Source organism: Pristis pectinata, chromosome 11 (genome assembly GCF_009764475.1).
Source record: "Pristis pectinata isolate sPriPec2 chromosome 11, sPriPec2.1.pri, whole genome shotgun sequence".
Lineage (NCBI taxonomy): Eukaryota > Metazoa > Chordata > Chondrichthyes > Rhinopristiformes > Pristidae > Pristis > Pristis pectinata.
This window is the reverse complement of record NC_067415.1, coordinates 51,336,634-51,357,132: the sequence shown is the minus strand read 5'-3', so window position 1 is coordinate 51,357,132 and position 20,499 is coordinate 51,336,634. Positions and strand designations below refer to the sequence as shown.

At 40.0% G+C, this 20,499-nt stretch overlaps 1 protein-coding gene across 3 annotated transcripts in view; it reads right to left on the bottom strand.

Annotated features, from left to right (window-relative positions):
- yap1 (Yes1 associated transcriptional regulator) overlaps positions 1–20,499 on the bottom strand; it is a 104,601-nt gene that overhangs the window by 14,670 nt on the left and 69,432 nt on the right. For 2 of the 3 annotated variants that reach the window (XM_052026599.1, XM_052026601.1), the window contains exons 3-4: positions 20,275–20,387; positions 8,682–8,870 (exon numbers count right to left, since the gene is read on the bottom strand). In XM_052026599.1, the coding sequence (XP_051882559.1) occupies positions 8,682–8,870; positions 20,275–20,387 (302 nt within the window). The remainder of the gene's footprint in view (positions 1–8,681; positions 8,871–20,274; positions 20,388–20,499) is intronic. The other variant, XM_052026600.1, reaches the window with a different exon arrangement.

The window sequence follows — 20,499 nt, the reverse complement described above, 5'->3', positions numbered from 1 at the left end:
AATAAGCAATTACTACTATTATGTTTTCTGTCAATTAACTATTCCTCAAAACAATACCAGTGCCACAGTCTAATTTTGTTTAGTACTCTTACTTATTAAAGGCTTTCCAAAAGTCCAGATATATCACATCCACTGGGTCCCCTTAACAATTCTACCTGCTACAAATCTTAAACAGATTTGTGAAACATGATTATGCTTTCACATTTCCATTTTGACAATATCCAATCGTATTATTTTCTGTGACCACTTCCTTAATAAAACAATCTAACATTTTCCTCCCCTACTGACGTCAGGCTAATTGGTATATAGTTTCCAGTTTTCTTTCACCTTTCCTTAAATAGCGGAGTTGCATTTGCTGCCTTCCTATTTGTGGGAACCGTTCCAGAATCCATGGAACTCTGGAATGACAAGAATCAGTGTTTTCACTATATCGGTTGCTACCTCATTCAAAATCTTGAGAATAGATCATTAAGTTGAGGGATTTCTCAACTTCTGGTCCCATTGATTTCTATAATATTTGTTTTTACTATTGCAAACCTTTATCGGCTTCTCATTCAGTGGTTGGCAGGTGATTGCCACTGAAGAGATGCTGTTTTTTTATTTCCAGGCTGTGTGTTGTCTTCTATGACAGACATAAAATATTTTAATTTCTCTGATTTGTCTATTCCCAATATAACTTCTGTTATATCAGTTTCTAAGGCACCCACCTTTAAGGTCAACTAACCTTTTCCTTTTTACATATCTACAGGGACTTCTATAGTCTGTTGTATGTTTCTTGCTGTATTACTCTTGTATTCTACCTTCCCTTTTCCTGAACAATTTCTTGGTCCTTTACCAAATTCCTTCTTCACCAGATTCTGAAATTTTCCCAATCCTGCTCCTTCTGGCAATATTTTAAGCCTTTTCCTTTAATCTCAGATAATCTTTAATGTCTCGTTAGCTACAGCTGGACCACTTTTCCTGTTGTTTTTTTTTTGTCTTAAGGGGATATGTGTCACTTGCAAACTATACATTTGTTCTTTGAATACAAGCCATTGCTTGCTGACAGTCATACCTTTTAAGAGTTCCCAGTTCTACCATGGCCAACTCATGACTCACACCTTTGTAGTTTCCTTTGTTTCCATCCAAGATCCTGACTTCAGACTGAACTAAAATTACTTTCAAGCTTTATATAAAATTCCATTATATTATGGTCACTCTTCTCTGAAGGCCCCTTCGTTACCAGATTATTAACCAACCTCTTCTCATTGCAAATTTTCAATCTAATATTGCCTTCACTGATCCCTCAACATACTGAAACAGAAAAGCACCTCCAATACACTCCATGAATTTGCCCTCCACACCATTACTACAAATTTGGTTTGCCCCATTTGTACATAATTAAATTTCCTCATGATTAGGATAATACCCTCATTACCCAAAGAACTTTCTGATTTATACTTTACCCAGCATTACTGCTATTGTTTGGGGGGTGTAGAGATAATTCCCAATGATGTTTTCTTGCCTTACTATGACTTAGCTCCACTTAAACTGATTTTCCAAACTAAGATCCTCTCAAATGTCTTTACTCAATCCTTTAACAAGGTTGCCTCTCCTGCTTTCCCATATTGCCCATCTTCTAAAAGTACCTTAGAATATTTAATTCCCAACATTGGTTAATTATCAGCAACATCTGTCACAGCTATTAGATCACATCTCTTCATTTCTATTTGTGCCATTATTTTCTGAATACATCCAAAGTTCATAAACAGCCTTCAGTTTTGCCTTATTGCCATTTCTTCCTGCTTTAAGGCCCTAATTGGAAGTAAATTCATATTTACACAGTTTAGTGAAAGTGTTTAGACATTTAAACCAAGTAAGTTCTTAACATAGCACAAACTAATTTACATGGTGCTCTCAAAACCAAAACCTGCCCATCACTTACATAGAGTAGCTCCATAAACCATCACCCCTATCCAGTTATTATTACCCATTTCACTCCCCATGTAGTAAAGACAAGGGCTGCCTTGACAGGGAATCTTCTTGTAATCAAATGGTTCATTGTCAATTTGTGCCTAAAGGGCATCTCTTGCTTTCAAAACAATATTCAGCAGAAACATCTCTTACAGAAAATAATTAAACAAAGTTTATTTTGTGGGTTATTTTATGCTTATTTTAAAAACAACATAATGTAGGTTTTGCGTGCTACATAATGTATCAACTATTTTTAAAAAGAAAAATGACCAGGGTTTTCTTGTCACTTTTTGGGATGGTTCCAAGTGCTTGCCAAATTACTTCTTGATCCCCAAGTGCGGGAGCGAGAGGCAAGCATGCAGAATCAGCCGAGGACTTCCAAAAAGGTAATTTTTTTTCCCTAACGGTTCAGGGATAGTGGGGATAGACTGCACAGGCGCGCGATGTCAGTTGGTAGTGCGTGAACAGTTTAAAAAGACTGCCATATCCAGCAGGCAGCGTTCGGAGCAGGCAGCGGAGTGAGAAGTAGCAGAGTGATTGGGCTTTGGCGGTAACGGGGTGAGGCAAGGTAGGTGATTTGAGGAAAGTAGTACGAGTGCAGTTTTCTGTGCTTGGTGTCAGATGTGGGAGGTCCTGGAATCTCCCAGCCTCCAGGACGGCCACATCTGCACCCAGTGTGTCGAGCTACAGCTCCTAAGGGGCCGCATTAGGGTCCTGGAGATGCAGCTCGATGACCTTTGTATGAGGAGGTGATAGAAAGGAGTTACAGGCAGGTGGTCACACTGGGGCCACAGGAGACAGGCAAGTGGGCCAACGACCGGAGGGGGAAGGGGAAGAGGCAGGTACTAGAGAGTACCCCTTGACAATAAGTACTTCTGGTTTGAGTACTGTTGGAGGAGACAACCTACCTGGGGGAAACAACAGTGGCAGTGCCTCTAGCATAGAGTCTGGCCCTGTGGCTCAGAAAGGTAGGGAAGGAGAGAGGAGGGCAGTAGTGATAGGGGACTCTATAGTTAGGGGGGGCAGACAGGTGATTCTGTGGACGCATGAAGGAAACTTGGATGGTAATTTGCCTCCCAAGTGCCAGGGTCTGGGATGTTTCAGATCGCATCCAAGATATCCTGCAGAGGGAGGGAGAACAGAGGTCATGGTACATATTGGTACCAATGACATAGGTAGGAAAAAGGGATGAGGTCCTGAAAAATAAAGACTATAGGGAGTTAGTAAGGAAGTTGAGAAGCAGGACCACAAAAGGTAGTAATTTCAGAATTACTGCCTGTGCCACGCGACAGTGAGTATAAGAATAGAACGAGGTGGAGGTTAAATGCGTGGCTGAGGGATTGGAATAAGGGGCAGGGATTCAGATTTCTGGATAATTGGGGCTTCTTTTGGGGCAGGTATGATCCGTACACAAAGGATGGGTTGCACTTGAATCCAGGGGGACCAATATCTTGGTGGGGAGATTTGCTAAGGCTACTGGGGAGGGTTTAAACTAGAATTGTTGGGGGGTGGGATCCGAACTGGAGAGACTGGGGAAGAGGTGTTTGGCTCTCAAATAGAGAAAGCTTGTAGACAGTACGAGAGGGAGGATAGGCAGGTGATAGAGAAGGGACATGCTCAGACCGACAGTTTGAGATGTGGGTATTTTAACGTAAGGAGTATTGTGAACAAGGCAGATGAGCTTAGAGCTTGCATAAATACTTGGAGCTATGTGGTGGCCATTAGAGACTTGGATGGCTCAGGGACTGGAATGGTTACTTCAAGTGCTGGGTTTTACATGTTTCAGAAAAGACAGGGAGGGAGGCAAAAGAGGTGGGGGAGTGGCACTGTTGATCAGAGATAGTGTCACGGCTGCAGAAAAGCTGGATGTCATGAAGGGATTGTCTACGGAGTCTCTGTGGGTGGAGGTTAGGAACAGGAAGGGGTCAATAACTTTATTGGGTGTTTTTCTTTTAATAGTCTGTCCAATAGTAACAGGGATATCGAGGAGCAGATAGGGAAACAGATCCTAGAAAGGTGTGAGAATACAGAGTTGTTGTGATGGGAGATTTTAATTTCCCAAATATCGATTGACATCTCCATACAGCAAAGGGTTTAGATGGGGTGGAGTTTGTTAAGTGTGTTCAGGAAGGATTCTTGACACAATATGTAGATAATCCTACAAGAGGAGAGGCTGTGCTTGATTTGGTATTGGGAAAGGAACCTGGTCAGGTGTCAGATCTCTCAGTGGGAGAGCATTTTGGAGATAGTGATCATAATTCTATCTCCTTTACAATAGCATTGGAGAGAGATAGGAACAGACAGACTAGAAAGGCGTTTAGTTGGAGTAAAGGGAATTATGAGGCTCTCAGGCAGGAAATTGGAAGCTTAAATTGGGAACATATGTTCTCAGGGAAAAGTACAGAAGAAACGTGGCAAATATTCAGAGGATATTTGTGTGGAGTTCTGCATAGGCATGTTCCAATGAGACAGGGAAGTTATGATAGGATACAGGAACTGTGGTGTACAAAGGCTGTAATAAATCTAGTCTAAAGGAAAACTTACAAAAAGGTTCAGAGAGCTAGGTAACGTTAGAGATCTGGAAGAGTACAAGGCTAACAGGAAGGAGCTAAAGGAGGAAATTAGGAGAGCCAGAAGGGGACATGAGGAGGCCTTGGCGGGTAGGATTAAGGAAAACCCCAAGGCATTCTACAAGTATGTGAAGAGCAAGAGGATAAGACGTGAAAGAATAGGACCTATCATGTGCAACAGTGGGAAAGTGTGTGTGGATCTGGAAGAAATAGCAGAGGTACTTAATGAATACTTTACATTAGTATTCATTATGGAAAAAGATCTTGGTGATTGTAGTGAGGACTTGCAGCAGGCTGAAAAGCTTGAGCATGTAGATATTAAGAAAGAAGAGGTGCTGGAACTTTTGGAAAGCATCAAGTTGGTTAAGTCAAAGGGTCCGGATGAGATGTACCCCAGGCTACTATGAGAGGCGAGGAAGGAGATTGCAGAGCTTCTGATGATCTTTGCATCATCAATAGAGCCAGGAGAAGTTCTGGAGGATTGCAGATGTTGTTCCCTTATTCAAGAAAGGGAGTAGAGATAGCCCAGGAAATTATAGACCAGTGAGTCTTACTTCAGTGGTTGGTAAGTTGATGGAGAAGATCCTGAGAGGCAGGATTTATGAACATTTGGAGAGGTATATGATTAGAAATAGTCAGCATGGCTTTGTCAAAGGCAGGTCCTGCCTTACAAGCCTGATTGAATTTTTTTTTTTTTTTTTGAGGATGTGACTAAACACATCAATGAAGGGAGAGCAGTAGATGTAGTGTATATGGATTTCAGCAAGGCATTTGATAAGGTACCCCATGCAAGGCTTATTGAGAAAGTGAGGCAGCATGGGATCCAAGGGGACATTGCTTTGTGGATCCAGAACTGGCTGGCCTGCAGAAGGCAAAGAGTGGTTGTTGACAGGCCATAGTCTGCATGGAGGTTGGTGACCAGTGGTGTACCTGAGGGATCTGTTCTGCGACCCTTACTCTTTGTGATTTTTATAAACGACCTGGATGAGGAAGTGGAGATGGATTAGTAAGTTTGCAGATGACACAAAGGTTGGAGGTGTTGTGGATAGTATGGAGGGCTGTCAGAGGTTACAGTGGGACATAGATAGGATGCAAAACTGGGCTGAGAAGTGGCAGGTGAGTTCAACCCAGATAAGAGTGAAGTGGTTTGTTTTGGTAGGTCAAATACGATGGCAGAATATAGTCTTAATGGTAGGGCTCTTGGCAGTGTGGAGGATCAGAGAGATCTTGGGGTCTGAGTCCATAGGACGCTCAAAGCGGCAGCGCAGGTTGACTCCGTAGTTAAGGCGGCATATGGTGTATTGTCCTTCATCAATCGGGGAATTGAATTTAAGAGCCGAGAGGTAATGTTGCAGCTATATAGAACCCTGGTCAGACCCCACTTGGAGTACTGTGCTCAGTTCTGGTCGCCTCACTACAGGAAGGATGTGGAAGCCATAGAAAGGGTGCAGAGGAGATTTACAAGGATGCTGCCAGGATTGGGGAGCATGCCTTATGAAAACAGGTTGCAGGAACTTAGCCTTTTCTCCTTGGGGCAACAGAGGATGAGGGGGGACCTGATAGGAGGTGTATAAGATGATGAAAGGCATTGATCATTTGGATAGTCAGAGGCTTTTCCCCAGGGCTGAAATGGTTGCCACAAGAGGACATAGGTTTAAGGTGCTGGAGAGTAGGTACAGAGGAGATGTCAGGGATGTTTTTTTTTACTCAGAGTGGTGAGGGTGTGGAATGGGCTCCAGCATCAGTGGTGGAGGCAGATACGATAGGGTCTTTTAAGAGACTGTTGGATAGGTGCATGGAGCTGAGAAAAATAGAGGGCTATGAGTAAGCCTAGTAATTTCTAAGGTAGAGACATGTTCAGCACAGCTTTGTGGGCCAAAGGGCCTGAATTGTGCTGTAGGTTATTTTATGTTTCTTAAGTGAGGTGACCATACAACTTGCATCTGGAAATTACAGCACATGCATGCCCTACAAAGGAGATTGTACAGTCCAATGCATCTGTAGATAGTATCCTTTATGTTCTAGTTTAACCCCTTCTTGGTGCCTTCTTTTGCCTCCCCAACCCCAAACCTCTTGCCTCTTACTCTGACTGATACCCTGATTCTATCGCATATCCCAAATGAAATTCTGATTTCCCAACACCAATAAATCAAGTGCTGCATCAAAACATGCAAGGCCTGCTTGAGTTGTGCACAATCCCTTCAACCTTGTAAGGTGCAGAATTGTGCAGCTGGGGCCCAAGCACAGAACACACATTGGCTCATGGTTATCATTGATTTAGTGCAAGTTTCCCACATGGACCAATTTCTATACCTTTACCCCAGTGAAGAGAATGCAATGGAAGTATACTCATATTTGCACAGCTCCATCTGCTTGTGTGTGAATGAAGGTATTTAGACATTTAAATCAAACAAGTTCTTCCCGAATCAAACTAATCTAAAAAGGTTGTGTTCAAAACTGAAACTTGTCCAACACTTCCACAGCTCTGCAAACGATCACTTCCATCCATCATGCCCTACACCTCCCACCACCACCTAACCCCTCCTCCCTCAACATAGCAGATTGAACAAACTTACTACAAATTTACAAGTTTGATATTTTCTTCCAACTTACAAAGATGGTTTGACTGACCCCATCCTTGCTGCACAGTTCCATTCTTAACCCAACAGTACCACAAAGTCCAGAAGTGTTCAAAATCTAGCATCTGCTTATTTTGAATTATAAACAACAATGTAAATTTTTAGTCATGATATCACTCCAGTCAAAGTGTATCAGGGCATTTCTGCCCTGGCACCAACGCAAATGCCAGAACTCCCAGGTGTCCTCAAGGAAATCTTGGCTCCCAGTGGCAAGACAATCTTGTCCAGGTGGCAACACAAACCACCCTGCTGGCTGCCTGTACTGCTCATGGAATCCAGCATGGCAGCAACATCTTCTGCAGACTTACCAGCTCTCGGACCAGACCAGGAAATCTGCCCAAACCTGTGCCAGGATAAACTGTTGGAAACATGGATGGTGGAAAGGGAAACATCAACTCCAAGGGGAAAAAGTAGCAAATCTTTTTTATCAAGTTAAATTTATTGCCAACTGAAAGAAAAATTGGCATTTTTAATCTCTAACTATTTTGGGTTTTAATATTACTGAAGATGAATGTCAAAGGCATTCAAACATTCAATGACCCCAATCACATTGACAACTTTGATAGCCTGTGATGATGCCTCACTGGCTATCAAAGGGATTCAGTGAATCAACTGGCTGTCTATACGGAAATAAACCCCATGATGGAACAAATGGCGTGGAACAAGAGCAGAGGCATCTATTTTTGTGGCAAAGCAAGGTCTAGCCTATTGCTCCTTATTACTGAGGCAGGCTCTCTCTCTCCTTCCTCCACCCCTTCCTATTCTCTCTTCTTCCATTCTCCTCCACTCGAGGAGGCATGCTACCCCTTGGTCACACTTTGTGGATTTGTCAAATTAAAATGCATTTATGAGACTAGACTTTGACCACTGCTCACCATCCAAGAAATGGAAATAGGAAATTGCAAACAAATCCAGATGTCCAAAAGAATGCATTTCAGTAGGGGTGAAAAGGAAGTATCTTGGCCTATTACTTGCTTGTTGTTATTTCTGCAATATTAAACCAGAGTCAATAATACTAGCAAGGACAAGGTCTCTCAACACAGACTGAACCAAGGATGTTTTCATTGGGCTGCAAAGTTCATTATTTTGCCAGATAATTGTTGAAAGATACTTAGGTGGCTATAATACCATGAGTGGTTTAACATTTATTTACACTGTCTTTGACACACAAGGAAAGCACTGTTCCAGTCAAATGAAAAGCTGGAGTTACTTTTATAGAAACCAACCACAACAAAAATAGGTCTCTTTCTAAACTGGTTGCAGTCCCATCCAGTAATTGAACTGAGCATAGCAGATATTAAAAACAAGTAGTCAAAAGATGAAAGTCTATATTCAGTTATAGTCTATGAAAAGGATGATAGCAATATTATTCTAGATTATCCTCAGTAATAGATCTTAATGTACATGGAAGCAAACAGAATGTAGTGCAGATCAATGTAACTGGAATTCAAGCTAATCTGTTTTGTAAATGTGATGCCAGTGTGGTTTCCTAAATTCAGAAGCTGCAGTAAAATTTCACCTGTCGTAGGAGTTCTTGATGTTTCAGTCGAAGCCTTTCTTTCTCAAACTGGAGTTGCTGGAGCCTCATCTGTTGTTGTTTGTTGGAGCCTGATATTGCTCCTCCTTGTGGGCTATGAGGACTATGAGGACCCATGGATGGTGATGTTTTGACAGGAGCACTTTGTGTCATTCTTTGTTGGTCCATTGCTGTTATCAAAAATAAAATACCAATAGTCAAATAAGAAGCTTAATTTTCAGTGTTACAGCTGTTATAGTTGGGACAAAAGATCTACAGGCAATCTTGGAGCATTTACATACAAGAATCTCCAAATTCAGTTAACTGCAAGCATTTCCCCAAAAATGCCAGATCACGAGTTATTTATTCAAACAATTAAGGGCTCTCTAAAAATTCTGTAATTCAGACATCCCTAAATGTCCCCAGGTATACACATTTCAATATCTCAACTTCAAAATTCAAATACGTGCAAGTTCCAGAATAGAAACATCGATGACACTGCCAAAACATCCAATCTTCTTTCAAAGCTTTCACCATACTTTAGACACTGGTAATACTGGATTTGTAGTCATCAACTCCGCAAAGGGCTGCATGCCTCAGCAAGCTTATTACATCTTTCTCAGACTAAAAATGGTAGCAAATTAACTGTGGCATATAAATAACGATATTGAAGAGTTGTGAATCTTCATGTGTCCGAGTTTCGGTACTTCTGAAGTTAAGACCATAAGAAAAATGACCAGTAGGCCAGTTGCTCCTCAACCCTACTCCAATAGGATCATGGCAGATTAAACTTCCCTCAAGTCTACGTTCCAGACCTTTCCTCATGACACTTGTTTCCCTTAGTGATTAAAAATTTATCCCACCTTTGAAATAGTTTCAAAGATTCAGCCACCACAATTTATTGGGCTAGGAATTCCAAAGACTCATAACTCTTAGAGTACATAGTCCTTATTTCAGTCTTAAATGGGCACCCCCTCATTACAAGACTATTCCCTCTGGTCATAGACTTTCCCCACAAGGGGAAACATCTTCCCAGCACTTACTGTTGAGCTGCCTCAGGATCTTATACACTTCAATATAACCAGCCATTCTTCTAAACTCCAACGAGCAAAGACCCAACCTTTCGGTCTTCACTTGTGGGATAATCCCTCTATACCTGGGATCATGTTACTGAACTTTATATGAATCGTCTACAATAATATATCCTTGACTTAAATAAGGGTGCTAAAACCGTTTGTTGTATTAGATGTTGTCTCACTATTGCCTTGCACTAGTTGCAGTAAGACTTTCCCATTTTAAACTCCAACTTCCTTAAAATAAAATCCAGCATTCCAATTTAATCCAAGTATGCGATAATGCTTTGGGATGTTAAATTCTGGTTGGACATATAAAGCAAATGGCAAGGACCTTAGGAGCATTGATGTACAAAGACACCATGGGGTGCAAGTCCATAGCTCTCTGAAAACAGTGACATGGATGGGTAGAGTAATGACAAAGGCATTTGGCATGCTTGTCTTCATGGGCCGAGGCAATGATTATAAGACTTGGAGCATTATGTCGCAGCGGTACAAAACATTGATTAGACAGTGCTTAAGAGAACTGTGTAGTTCCAGTCACCACATTACAGGAAAGTTCTACTAGCAATAGAGTGCAGAAGAGATTCACCAGATGTTGCTGGAAGTGATGTACTGTAGTTATGTAGTTAGGCTGGGTTTATTCTCAAACAGTGGTTGCACTGCTACCTTCAAGGTCCCTCTGTTCAGTGCTCCCATAAAACCCAACCATTCATGTACATGTCCTTGCCTCATTAGTACTCTCAAAATGCATCACCTCACATTTACCGAATTGAACTCCATCTGCTATTTATCACCCCATTTCACCAACACATCAATATCACTCTGTAGCCCAAGACTGCCCTCCACACTATCCATGATCCCACCTGCATGTCATCAAACATACTGATCATACTGCATATATCTACATCAAAATCATTCACTCTCCATGTATATTGCAGACAGCAAAAGGTCCCAGCACTAATACCTGAGGAACACCAGCAGCAACAAGCATCCATACACTAAAACTACCCTCTATCATCACCTTGTTTCTTATTGCCAAGTCAATTTTGGATCTAGTTTGCCAAATTGCCCTGGATCCCATGGACCCTCACCTTTTGGATTAGTCTCCCATGTGGGACCTTGTAAACCACATCTACTGTTCCTACCTCATCAATACACTTGGTTACCACTTCAACAGTTTCAGGTCAAGGACCCTTTACCAAAACTGGAAAAGTGAAAAGACAAACTCGTTTCATGTTGCAGAGGTGGGGTGGGGAGAATAGAGGGAATGTCAGTATTAGAGCTCAGACAAAAACTGTGAAGGTAACAATTACTTAAAATATAGACAGTTGGAGACAAAAAATGGAAATGAATTGGGGGAAGAAAAGGTATACCCAGCCATGAAGAGAAGAAACATCTTCATGACTCCAGTCACGCTGTAGATGAACATTGCTGCTTCGTTGACCAAAGCTTCCAATCACCTCACTTGAATTGTGGCTTACACTCCAATTCTAACCTAGTTTTTGGCCTCCTACATTGTTCCCATGTTGCCCAATATAAAGTAACAGCATTTTTTTTGTGGGTCTATTACTGCCATCACGAATTAACATTAAATTTAACAATTTTCACAATTTCTTTTCCATGCACATCATTATACCTTGTTTTTAAAAGTAATTGTTACCTACACACTATCACAGACATCCCCTTTGATCTCTCCAGCTTCTGCCCCATGCCCCCCCCCCCCCACCTGCACCTTGCAACACATTAGTCTCTTCACTTTTTCACTTTTGGCTTGGATCCTATCTGACTGTTTCTCTCCCCATTGATGCCGCTTGACATGCTGAATGCTTCCAGCATTTTGTATTTTTGACCCTGTTCTTATACTTTCATTGCAATGAAAGTATAAAGATGGGGCTTTGCCCAAAGGCTTGAACAGTTTCCTTTGAATCCTTTTAATTGAATTTTTTTGACCAAGGACACCAAGAGAATTGACGAATGCAAGGAGGTAGACACTGTCTACATGGACGTTACCAAGGCTTCTGACAAGGTTTGCACTTGGTAGAGTGGCCCAGAAGATGGGACATGGGATTCAGGGTGAACTAGCCAGTTGGATATAAAATTGGCTTGATGGAAGGAGTTAGATGGTGGTAGTGGAGGATTGTTTTTCCCAGACTGGAGGCCTGTGCTGTGCTGCAGGGATCAATGCTGGGTTTCCTGCTGTGTGTCATCTATGTTAACGATTGGGTTGAGAATGTAGGTGGTATGATTAATAACTTTGCGGACAACACCAAAAATTGGTGGTGGGGTGGACAGTGAAGGTGCTTACAACAGGATCTAGATCAACTGGGAAAGTGGGCAAAGGAATGGCAGATGGAATTTAACTCAAAGTGCAAAATGATGCATTTTGGCAAGCTAAACCAGGGCAGGACTTGCACAATAAATGACAGGGACCTGGGGAGTGTTGCAGAAGAAAGAGACCCAGGGGTACAAATACATAATACCCCGAAAGCAGCGACACAGAAAAGGTGGTGAAGGTGGTGTACAGCATGACTGCCTTCATCAATCATGGCACTGAGTACAAGAATTGGGATGACATGTTACAGCTGTACAAGTTGCTAGCAAGACAACATCTGGAATATTGTGTGACATTCGAGTTATCAAACTAAAGGAAGGATGTGATTAAGCTTGAGAAGGTGCAAAAAGGATTCCTAAGGATGTTGCTGTGACTGGAGGGCTTGAGTTATGCGAAAAGACTGGAAAGGCTGGGATCGTGTTCCCTGGAGCAAAATAAACTGAGGGATGAATTTAGAGGTTTACAAACTCACAAGCCCGACAACCAGCTTGAACAAAACAACATTACTGGAAGGTTAACTTTGTTCCTGGCGAGACAAAATTTGATATTGAAGTATTTTTGTCATAAAAGCTTACTTGGGCTCTTGTCACTCTGGTGTTTTAATCCTGAAGAAAGTGAACATAGCTTCAAATGTTACAGGAAAGACTACTTTAAGGATTACAGTTTAAAAGGTTACAACATTGTTTTGCAAGATATAATTTCAGAAATTAGGTGGGAGGGCATGAATCTTGCAACATTCAAATGCACAATAAATGGTCACATTATACTACTAACAACCACCACAGAATGCTGGCTATTTTCCAACCTTCAATCATTTGGTCCTCTGAGCACATTTTTCAATTCATATCAGATTATGTGCAGTTTTTTCTTCTTTTTCAGCTTCAATATTTCTAATGAAAGGATAAGCAGTGCCATTTTGCCATTTCCCATACCTCTGAGAGGAATCAATATTGGTTAAAGAAAATGAAATACAAGAAAAGGAACTGAGGCTTGGCAGGAATTCTTTGATTTTATAGGACTTTTAATTCATGTTGTTTCATTCATTAATGATTCTATGATTAAGACTCATATTAAAGTTATTCTCAAAATAAATTTCATGCAAAAAAGCCCCTCCATTTTCCTAGTATGCTGCACAATGCAGCCTATGATAGTGGAAAAACAAATTCTTTTAATGCTTTTCTATAGTTGATAAGACATTTAGAATGTACCACTCCTTAAGAATAATATAAATGAAAAGAACAAAATGAATGCACAGGTTTGCATTTACATAGCACCTTTTATGAATGCAGGACACCACAAAACATTTCACAAATCAACCACATGTCAAAAGTAACATAGGAAACTCAGTACCCAATTTACCCACATGGAGCTCCTACAGTCAGGAATATGATAATAACCAAATAAACCATTCATGCAAAGGATAAATATATTGGATATACCCGTTTCATTTTTTTTTAAAAAAAGCAATCCAAAATAGATATGCTGGTGAAGAGAAAAGAATTTCCAAAGCAATGGAAGCCCCTCAGCAGGGAAACTCACAAAGTCAAGAGAGTGGATGCTGAAAATCTAACAGATCAAACTCCCAATATGGATCTTATATTTCCTATTTGAGAAAAGGTACAGATCTGTTCAATTTATGACCCAAACCTTGCAAGCCCAACCTGCACAGAAATCTGCCTTAATTTTGCTCTTTCATTTAATCCACTACCTAGATGTGAAAATTTATGTTAATTTGTATATGTGAATAGAGTTGAGGTCCCAGCAGATTCTTATGAAATACGATGTCATTTCCTTCCAACTGCATTCCCATTGGCCCTACTTTGTCTTCCAATGCTTAACTAATCTCCCATCCAGGTCAATAATTTACCTTCAATTCCACTATTTTAACTTTGGTTACGAGTCCCTTCCCCAAAGGTTCCTCAAAACCTGTACAAACTATATTCCACACCATACCCAATCTAAACATGTTATATTTGTTCGATATGATGTATTACAAATTCAAGTGGGCTTTCTCAAATCACCACAGGTCCATAGGTGCTGTGTCACTTTGAGCTCAATTACACCATCCAGTAACTTCTTCCGAGGTTGTTAGATTCATAGGTCTGGATTTTCTATCATTCAAGTTGAGTTGTCCAAAATAATTCATGGCACACCAGTTTCTCACCATTACTGGTGCAAATGCATTACTAGAAGTGTTCAAAATGAAGTTACAGTGTGTTACTGGGGCTGTTGTACTTGGGACCAGAGCAATCAGCCTTCAGTTCACAGAGTGAGATGCATCAGGATGGTCAGCTTCCCAAACGCCAAATGTGGCACTAGAACAGCTGGTTCCCAATGAAGTGGAGCATGAGAACAAGTTGGCTCCCAGTGTGCCAAGTATGGTCCCAGGCCAGCCATTTCCCCATGTGTAGTGTGTGGTGCCAGAGCACGACTTGAAAGTAGCTTGAAATCAGGATTGTTTGTTATTCCCAACACATTAAAACAATAAATTTTACCAGGCATTTGTTGAGAGGGTGATTTTATGCAGGAGGATCTTTAGAAGATGAATTTTCATTAGGAACACCACTCTCCTTTCCCATGAAAAGTAGCCAAATCACACAGCAACTGTAATTGAAGCTAACCTGAATCAAATCTAGTTCTGGAAGCATGCTTTCCGTTTTTGTTTTTTTTTTAAAAAAGGTGTAAACTTACAATTAGAGGGAGGAGGAAAATAAATACAAGCATTAGGACAATACAACCTAAAACTGAACAACTGATCGAGAGAGAGCGGGAGAGCGGGAGATTGAAATCTTACAGATCAAGGCTGACGAGATTCTTTTGGTTAACAGAGATTATCAAAAAATTATACAACTAAGTCAGGTAAGTAGAATTAGGTGTTGCCGATCAAAGTGAATGACAAAACACCTCAAGTGACCGATCCTTTACTTCTGTTCCTCATTTCAACAAACTGAAGTTTTTTTTAAGTTTAATAAGCAATTCCTTGAAGGCACACAGATAAACACACCTGGTACTACTGCTTCTAATGAACACACTGCAACCAGGCACAAATATTCTCACAGATTGCCAACAGTCCCTCCCCATTTTATACATCGTGACTTCGAACATAGAACAGTACAACACAGGAACAGGCCTTTTGGCCCAAAATGTTGTGCTGAATTAACTAAACGAGTAATTAAACACCGAACTAATCCCTCTGCCTACATAATATCCATATCCCTCCATCTCTGCACATTCATGTACCTCTTAAATGTCTCCATCATATCTTTCCTCCACTACCATCCCTGGTAGCACATTCAGGCACCGATCACTAAAAAAAACCCCACACATCTCCTTTGAACTTACCTCCTCTCAGCTTAAATTCATGCCCTCTAGTATTAGGCATTAGACTTGTGGGGCTAGTTGTGCATTGCACGTCAAATTCAATCTCTAGTAGTTGTTTATTAAAGTACAGGCAGAACCTGGGTTACACAAGGGTTCCGTTCCTGAGAATCATCCATAAACCAATTTCTGTTTTCTATAGTAACCATCATATCGCACCATGTACACGTTATACTTAGCGCATTTCATTGAATAATCACCCTAACACTATCCATAATTAAACTAATGGAATACATACTGTATCCAGTCATTAATAACTAACATGAAGCATTTCATTATTACTAGCTTGAAAAAAATCTTTAAAAATGTGTGGGAGAATTTGCGTATGGTCAGATTTCCACAAGGTGGAAGTCATCACCTGAGGAGCCCTATAATTAGATAATACAATGTAAAACTGAAAGCAGGTAATTATGGAAAGATTCTACTGGACTAAAATCAGTAAGATTCTGGGATATCTATTTTATTTGAGCCAAATTGTTGTTATTTGGCAAAAATAATAGTCTATACACAAAGATATAGATTTAACTAACAAGGATGATTCCAAAACTTAATTCAGGCAAGTTTTCCTCATTAAATACGATGCAGATAAAGGAGTCAAAAATTACTTTTTTTTCCAGGTTTTCCAACTTTGGGCAAGTTCAGTGATTTTCCTCCCCTTCCCCCCCACATCAGAAGGTTGTGGGTTTAAGCACAACACCAGACCACATAATCTAGGATGATACTTCACTGCAATGCTGAGGGGAATACTACATTGTCAAATGAGCTATGCTTTGAATGAATCTTTTAATCAAGGCTCCATCTGCCCATTTTAATAGTACATAAAGATTCAATGGCCCTATTCAGATATAACCTTGTCTGGTTGGATCAACCACAATTTTACAGACACTTCTATTTGCAATTCTCATTCTCATGTGCCCTTTCTAAAGCTAGAATATGTAAACACTCTCCACTAAAAACATGGCAAATTGTAATTACACAATGCCTCTGTGGGTGGGACTTACATTGGTTAACTCTAGAGCATGGATTTAATTTGGGACCTTTCTGATCAGTGCTGTGAAGTGCCATACCAAGGGTTTCTACTAATACTTCTTGTTTTTTTTGGATTTTTACAGGATTATGAAAAAGGACTCCAAGGGTGTCAACTTTTGAAAGATTGATAGCTTGGGTGCTAGAGAGTATTAATGTAGTAATCCAGTCTGATTTACACCAATGATTTTGATACCAAGGATTGATGTCAGATATTAGCAACAATGGATAAAATCAGTAATCAAAACTGTTCGGATTAATACATGTGCCACTGTAACAGAACCACTTATAGATTCAATATTCCTCTTGGGATTTCCCATCCTATCTATTGTTCTAGCTACACCTTACAAACTACTTATCCTTACTGTGGCCCCATGCTGTTCTATTGGTCCAAGTTAATTATCCACCAATGTTTTCCAGGTCACTTTGTTCATCTTGAAGTCATTTACTTTTTTGTTGGACTCAAATTTACATCTGTCCTCATTATAACTGCGCCAAAGAACTTCTCAACTTAAGCAAATCCATTTCTAGTTGCTTTATACACAAGTGCATTAAATTTGATCTGCACAATTATTTCTGATCAATTCCAGATCATTTGCGTACAATGTGAATAGCAATAATACCAGTACAGAGCATGTCAAGGTATTAACACGGATTCATTGAGAAACATGTTTCACTTTTGCTGGTTTGGCCAATTACTTGTCCTGCAGAGGAGATTATCTTGATGGAAGATACTAATTACACACAAATTACTTTCCTGATGAATTGTATAGTTACCAAAAGCAACAAAATATATCTATGCTTTGGGTTCTTGAATTTGCAGCTGTGTAGGCTAGGGTAATAGAAATCTATTAAATTTATGAATGCTGCTTGAGTTTTTGCATTGAAAAGGCAGCCAATGGTCTAATTATTAAGATTTAAGTAGCTCCAGCAAGTGACCCATCATGCGAGGTAGATGCTTTGGCCAAGCAAAATTGTAGTGTTGCCTTTTTATAATAAGCCTCAAACTTTCTAGTTCAGGCTTGTTATACCAAATGTCTGTAGTACCAATATGGTTGATGCCGTGCACCAGCGATCACTTCTTTATACATACATGCCATACGTTAATGTGGAATCAAATGTTCACTTATTAACTCAATATTAGGTCATTTAACCACTCAGTTTTGCAAACTTGCAGGAGCAATTAAATGTTCAAGCTATTCTTCACATTCAAATGTGAAATCAAATGCAACAATATAAAGAGAGTGCAACTGGTTGCAATACAGTAATTATTTACCTATTCTGCTCCAACAGTCTCTCCAAAATAATGTTCAGCTGTTCTGCACGAAGTTTCCCAATAATATGTTGGTGATGCAGGAACTTGCTATGCTTTATTACAAACAGTCATGCAATAACGGTTAGAAAAATATATTAAAATAAGCAAATTAGACTTTTGCATTTTTACCACCATGTTTCATCTACAAATGGCAGAAATAATTATGCTGTTTCCTTCAATTCTTTGGCCATAAAAATGTACGAGGCCAAATCCCAGACAATAACGATTTACTACAGACCACTATGAAACCAGATACTTCATTTTATTCAGCAAGTGGTTCAAAGAACCGATTTTTCATTTATCATTACATGAAGGATTGGGAACATTTCCACTCCCGCAACCTCTTGAAACAACATGTACAAATCCAAAGACATCCTTACAGATTCTGTTCTCTCCTTCCCCAATGCTCATAAATTGCTGCATATTACTTTACAGTGCATCCAATACATTAATGTGGTAGTTTAGCATTTTCCATAAGTATTAAGATAGGCATACAAGATGCTCAGGGTGGTCTAAGTATTTGGGTCTGCTTGACTGTTCTTTTTTTCTTTAAAACAGATTCTATTCGGCCAAACTTGGTACAGCTGATATAAAAGCACCACAGAATATTAAGCACAAAAAAGCCAGCTCAAATTTACTGTGTGATCTTTTGCACTGGTTTTGAAAGCAGATTGTTGGAAACAGGCCTCGTTCACCCTGGCGGCTTTGCCAGTCTGGAGGACTGATCACAACTGAGAGTTTCTACAAACTGCACCCATTTACTGTTCTTCAATAAGACTTTAAAAAGTAAACTGGTTCTCCTGGACACAAGGACATTAAAAGATACATTTAAAAACCTCAAATACAAAGTTTACTTTCATTTACAAAGAAACTGAATGCTGCACCAATACAAGGAGAATGTTATAATTTTTGAAAGGGGAACTTCCGTGATTTAAAGTCAAGTTACCGTGGTAATTTGACAGTGATTAAAGATGCTTACTTTTTGTAAAAAAAACTGCTTAACTGAAGTTGCCTGGTTATAAAGAAAGTCTGTATAAAGGAAAATTTAATAATTTTAAATGCTCCCCAATTCTACAAGTGGAAATTTAGATTGTTGGAAAAACACTTGAAATGGGCGCAATTTGTGCTGGAATCACCAAGTCCAAACTACGAATTATCCAGGTCCACAAAATTAATTTATTACACCACATATCATCATCAGTGCTGGATTGGCATAGTCAATATGATGGCACAAGTTGTACTGTGGGAAATACCAGTATCTTAATTCAGCCATGCAAAAGTATAGTTTTACTGGCTTAATTTTTTGAAATCCAATAAAGGTTAACCAGATGATTAAAAGGACATTGTACCCAATTCTATAACACCACAAAAAGAAAGCAGTGTTCACCCAGAATCACACTTATTTCACTCCATTCTGGCAATTACAACTTACACCCAGCAATGATGGACAGTGAAAGGAACACAGATACAAAAAAATATATTGGTGCTACAAAGTGTACTCAGGCTGCCAATGAAGGTTAGCAACTTATAAAAATGTTCTTGGCTTGCAGAACAAAATAAATGAAAACCACAATATAATGTCCCTGACCTCACATGTGAGAGGGAAACTCTTTCAAGTTCAATACAACCAACAGCTTGTCTCTATTTAGGCTTGTTTAGATCTATTCTCCACCAGCACCCATGCTCCCCCCTTTCGTTTTGCCTTCAGTTACACTTGAGCTCTTTGACTCAAAAGGCCGGAAGAGATTAAGTATCCGACCGCAAAGAAAGTCTTGGCACACATTCAAGTCTGTCTGGGATACTTTGGCAGTACTAAACGCAAACTCACAAGTGGTGGGCCCATACTGGGAAAGCAGAAACACTGCAGCGCGAGCACATCCATGGGCTGTATAACATCTCTAAAGCAAAGAGATGCCCTTCAATAGCTACACAAGGAGCAAATTATATTCTTCTAGTCACCATAATTTACCAAGTCCTCGTTACACCCGAAGATTATAGCATGCAATGGGGCTGAAAGCAACAATGACTAAGCGCTTGTTTTTTTTCTATTGAATCGAAGCAGAGTAACTGCCAAAAATTAAAATGGATAGATTTATTCATTGCTTTGAAATGATTACCAGCTTATCTTAAAAAGGCAAGCCAGGTTAGTGTGACAAAAAGCATATACTGTTGTGGTTAATATATGCTTTGGATCTCTGGCAAAGGAAGAGTTAAAACTGCTCTCCAATTTGGGGCCCACAGTGGTCGTTAGGTCAACACTTGCAAAGCTTCAAAGAGTTTATGTCCTCCCAGCCTGACCTGCTCAGTGATCTGCACACTGTTTTGATTTAGCTCTCGCCAGTCAGAGACTAGCACAACAAAATATAGCAATCTGCTTAGTTAAAAATTTTCCACAAGGAATACTACGAAGTTTGGCTCGACAGCTTAAAAAAACAAGTCAAGCATTACCTGTAGCAAAGGCTCACTTACATAGCGAGGATCAAGCCTTGGGTCCAACCAAGATGTGGTCTTGTTTTTGTGGTTTATGTAGTAAATCTCCCCATCTGGGGTTATGCCTTGCTCCCAGCCATCGGGAAGTGGGCCTGAACAAAAAGTAAAGGAATTTATGGTGGGCTGCTAAGCAGAGTGAAATATTGCAAGCTCAACAATTACATGACTACCAGAAAAATAATATTGAAAAAACCCTCCCCAAAA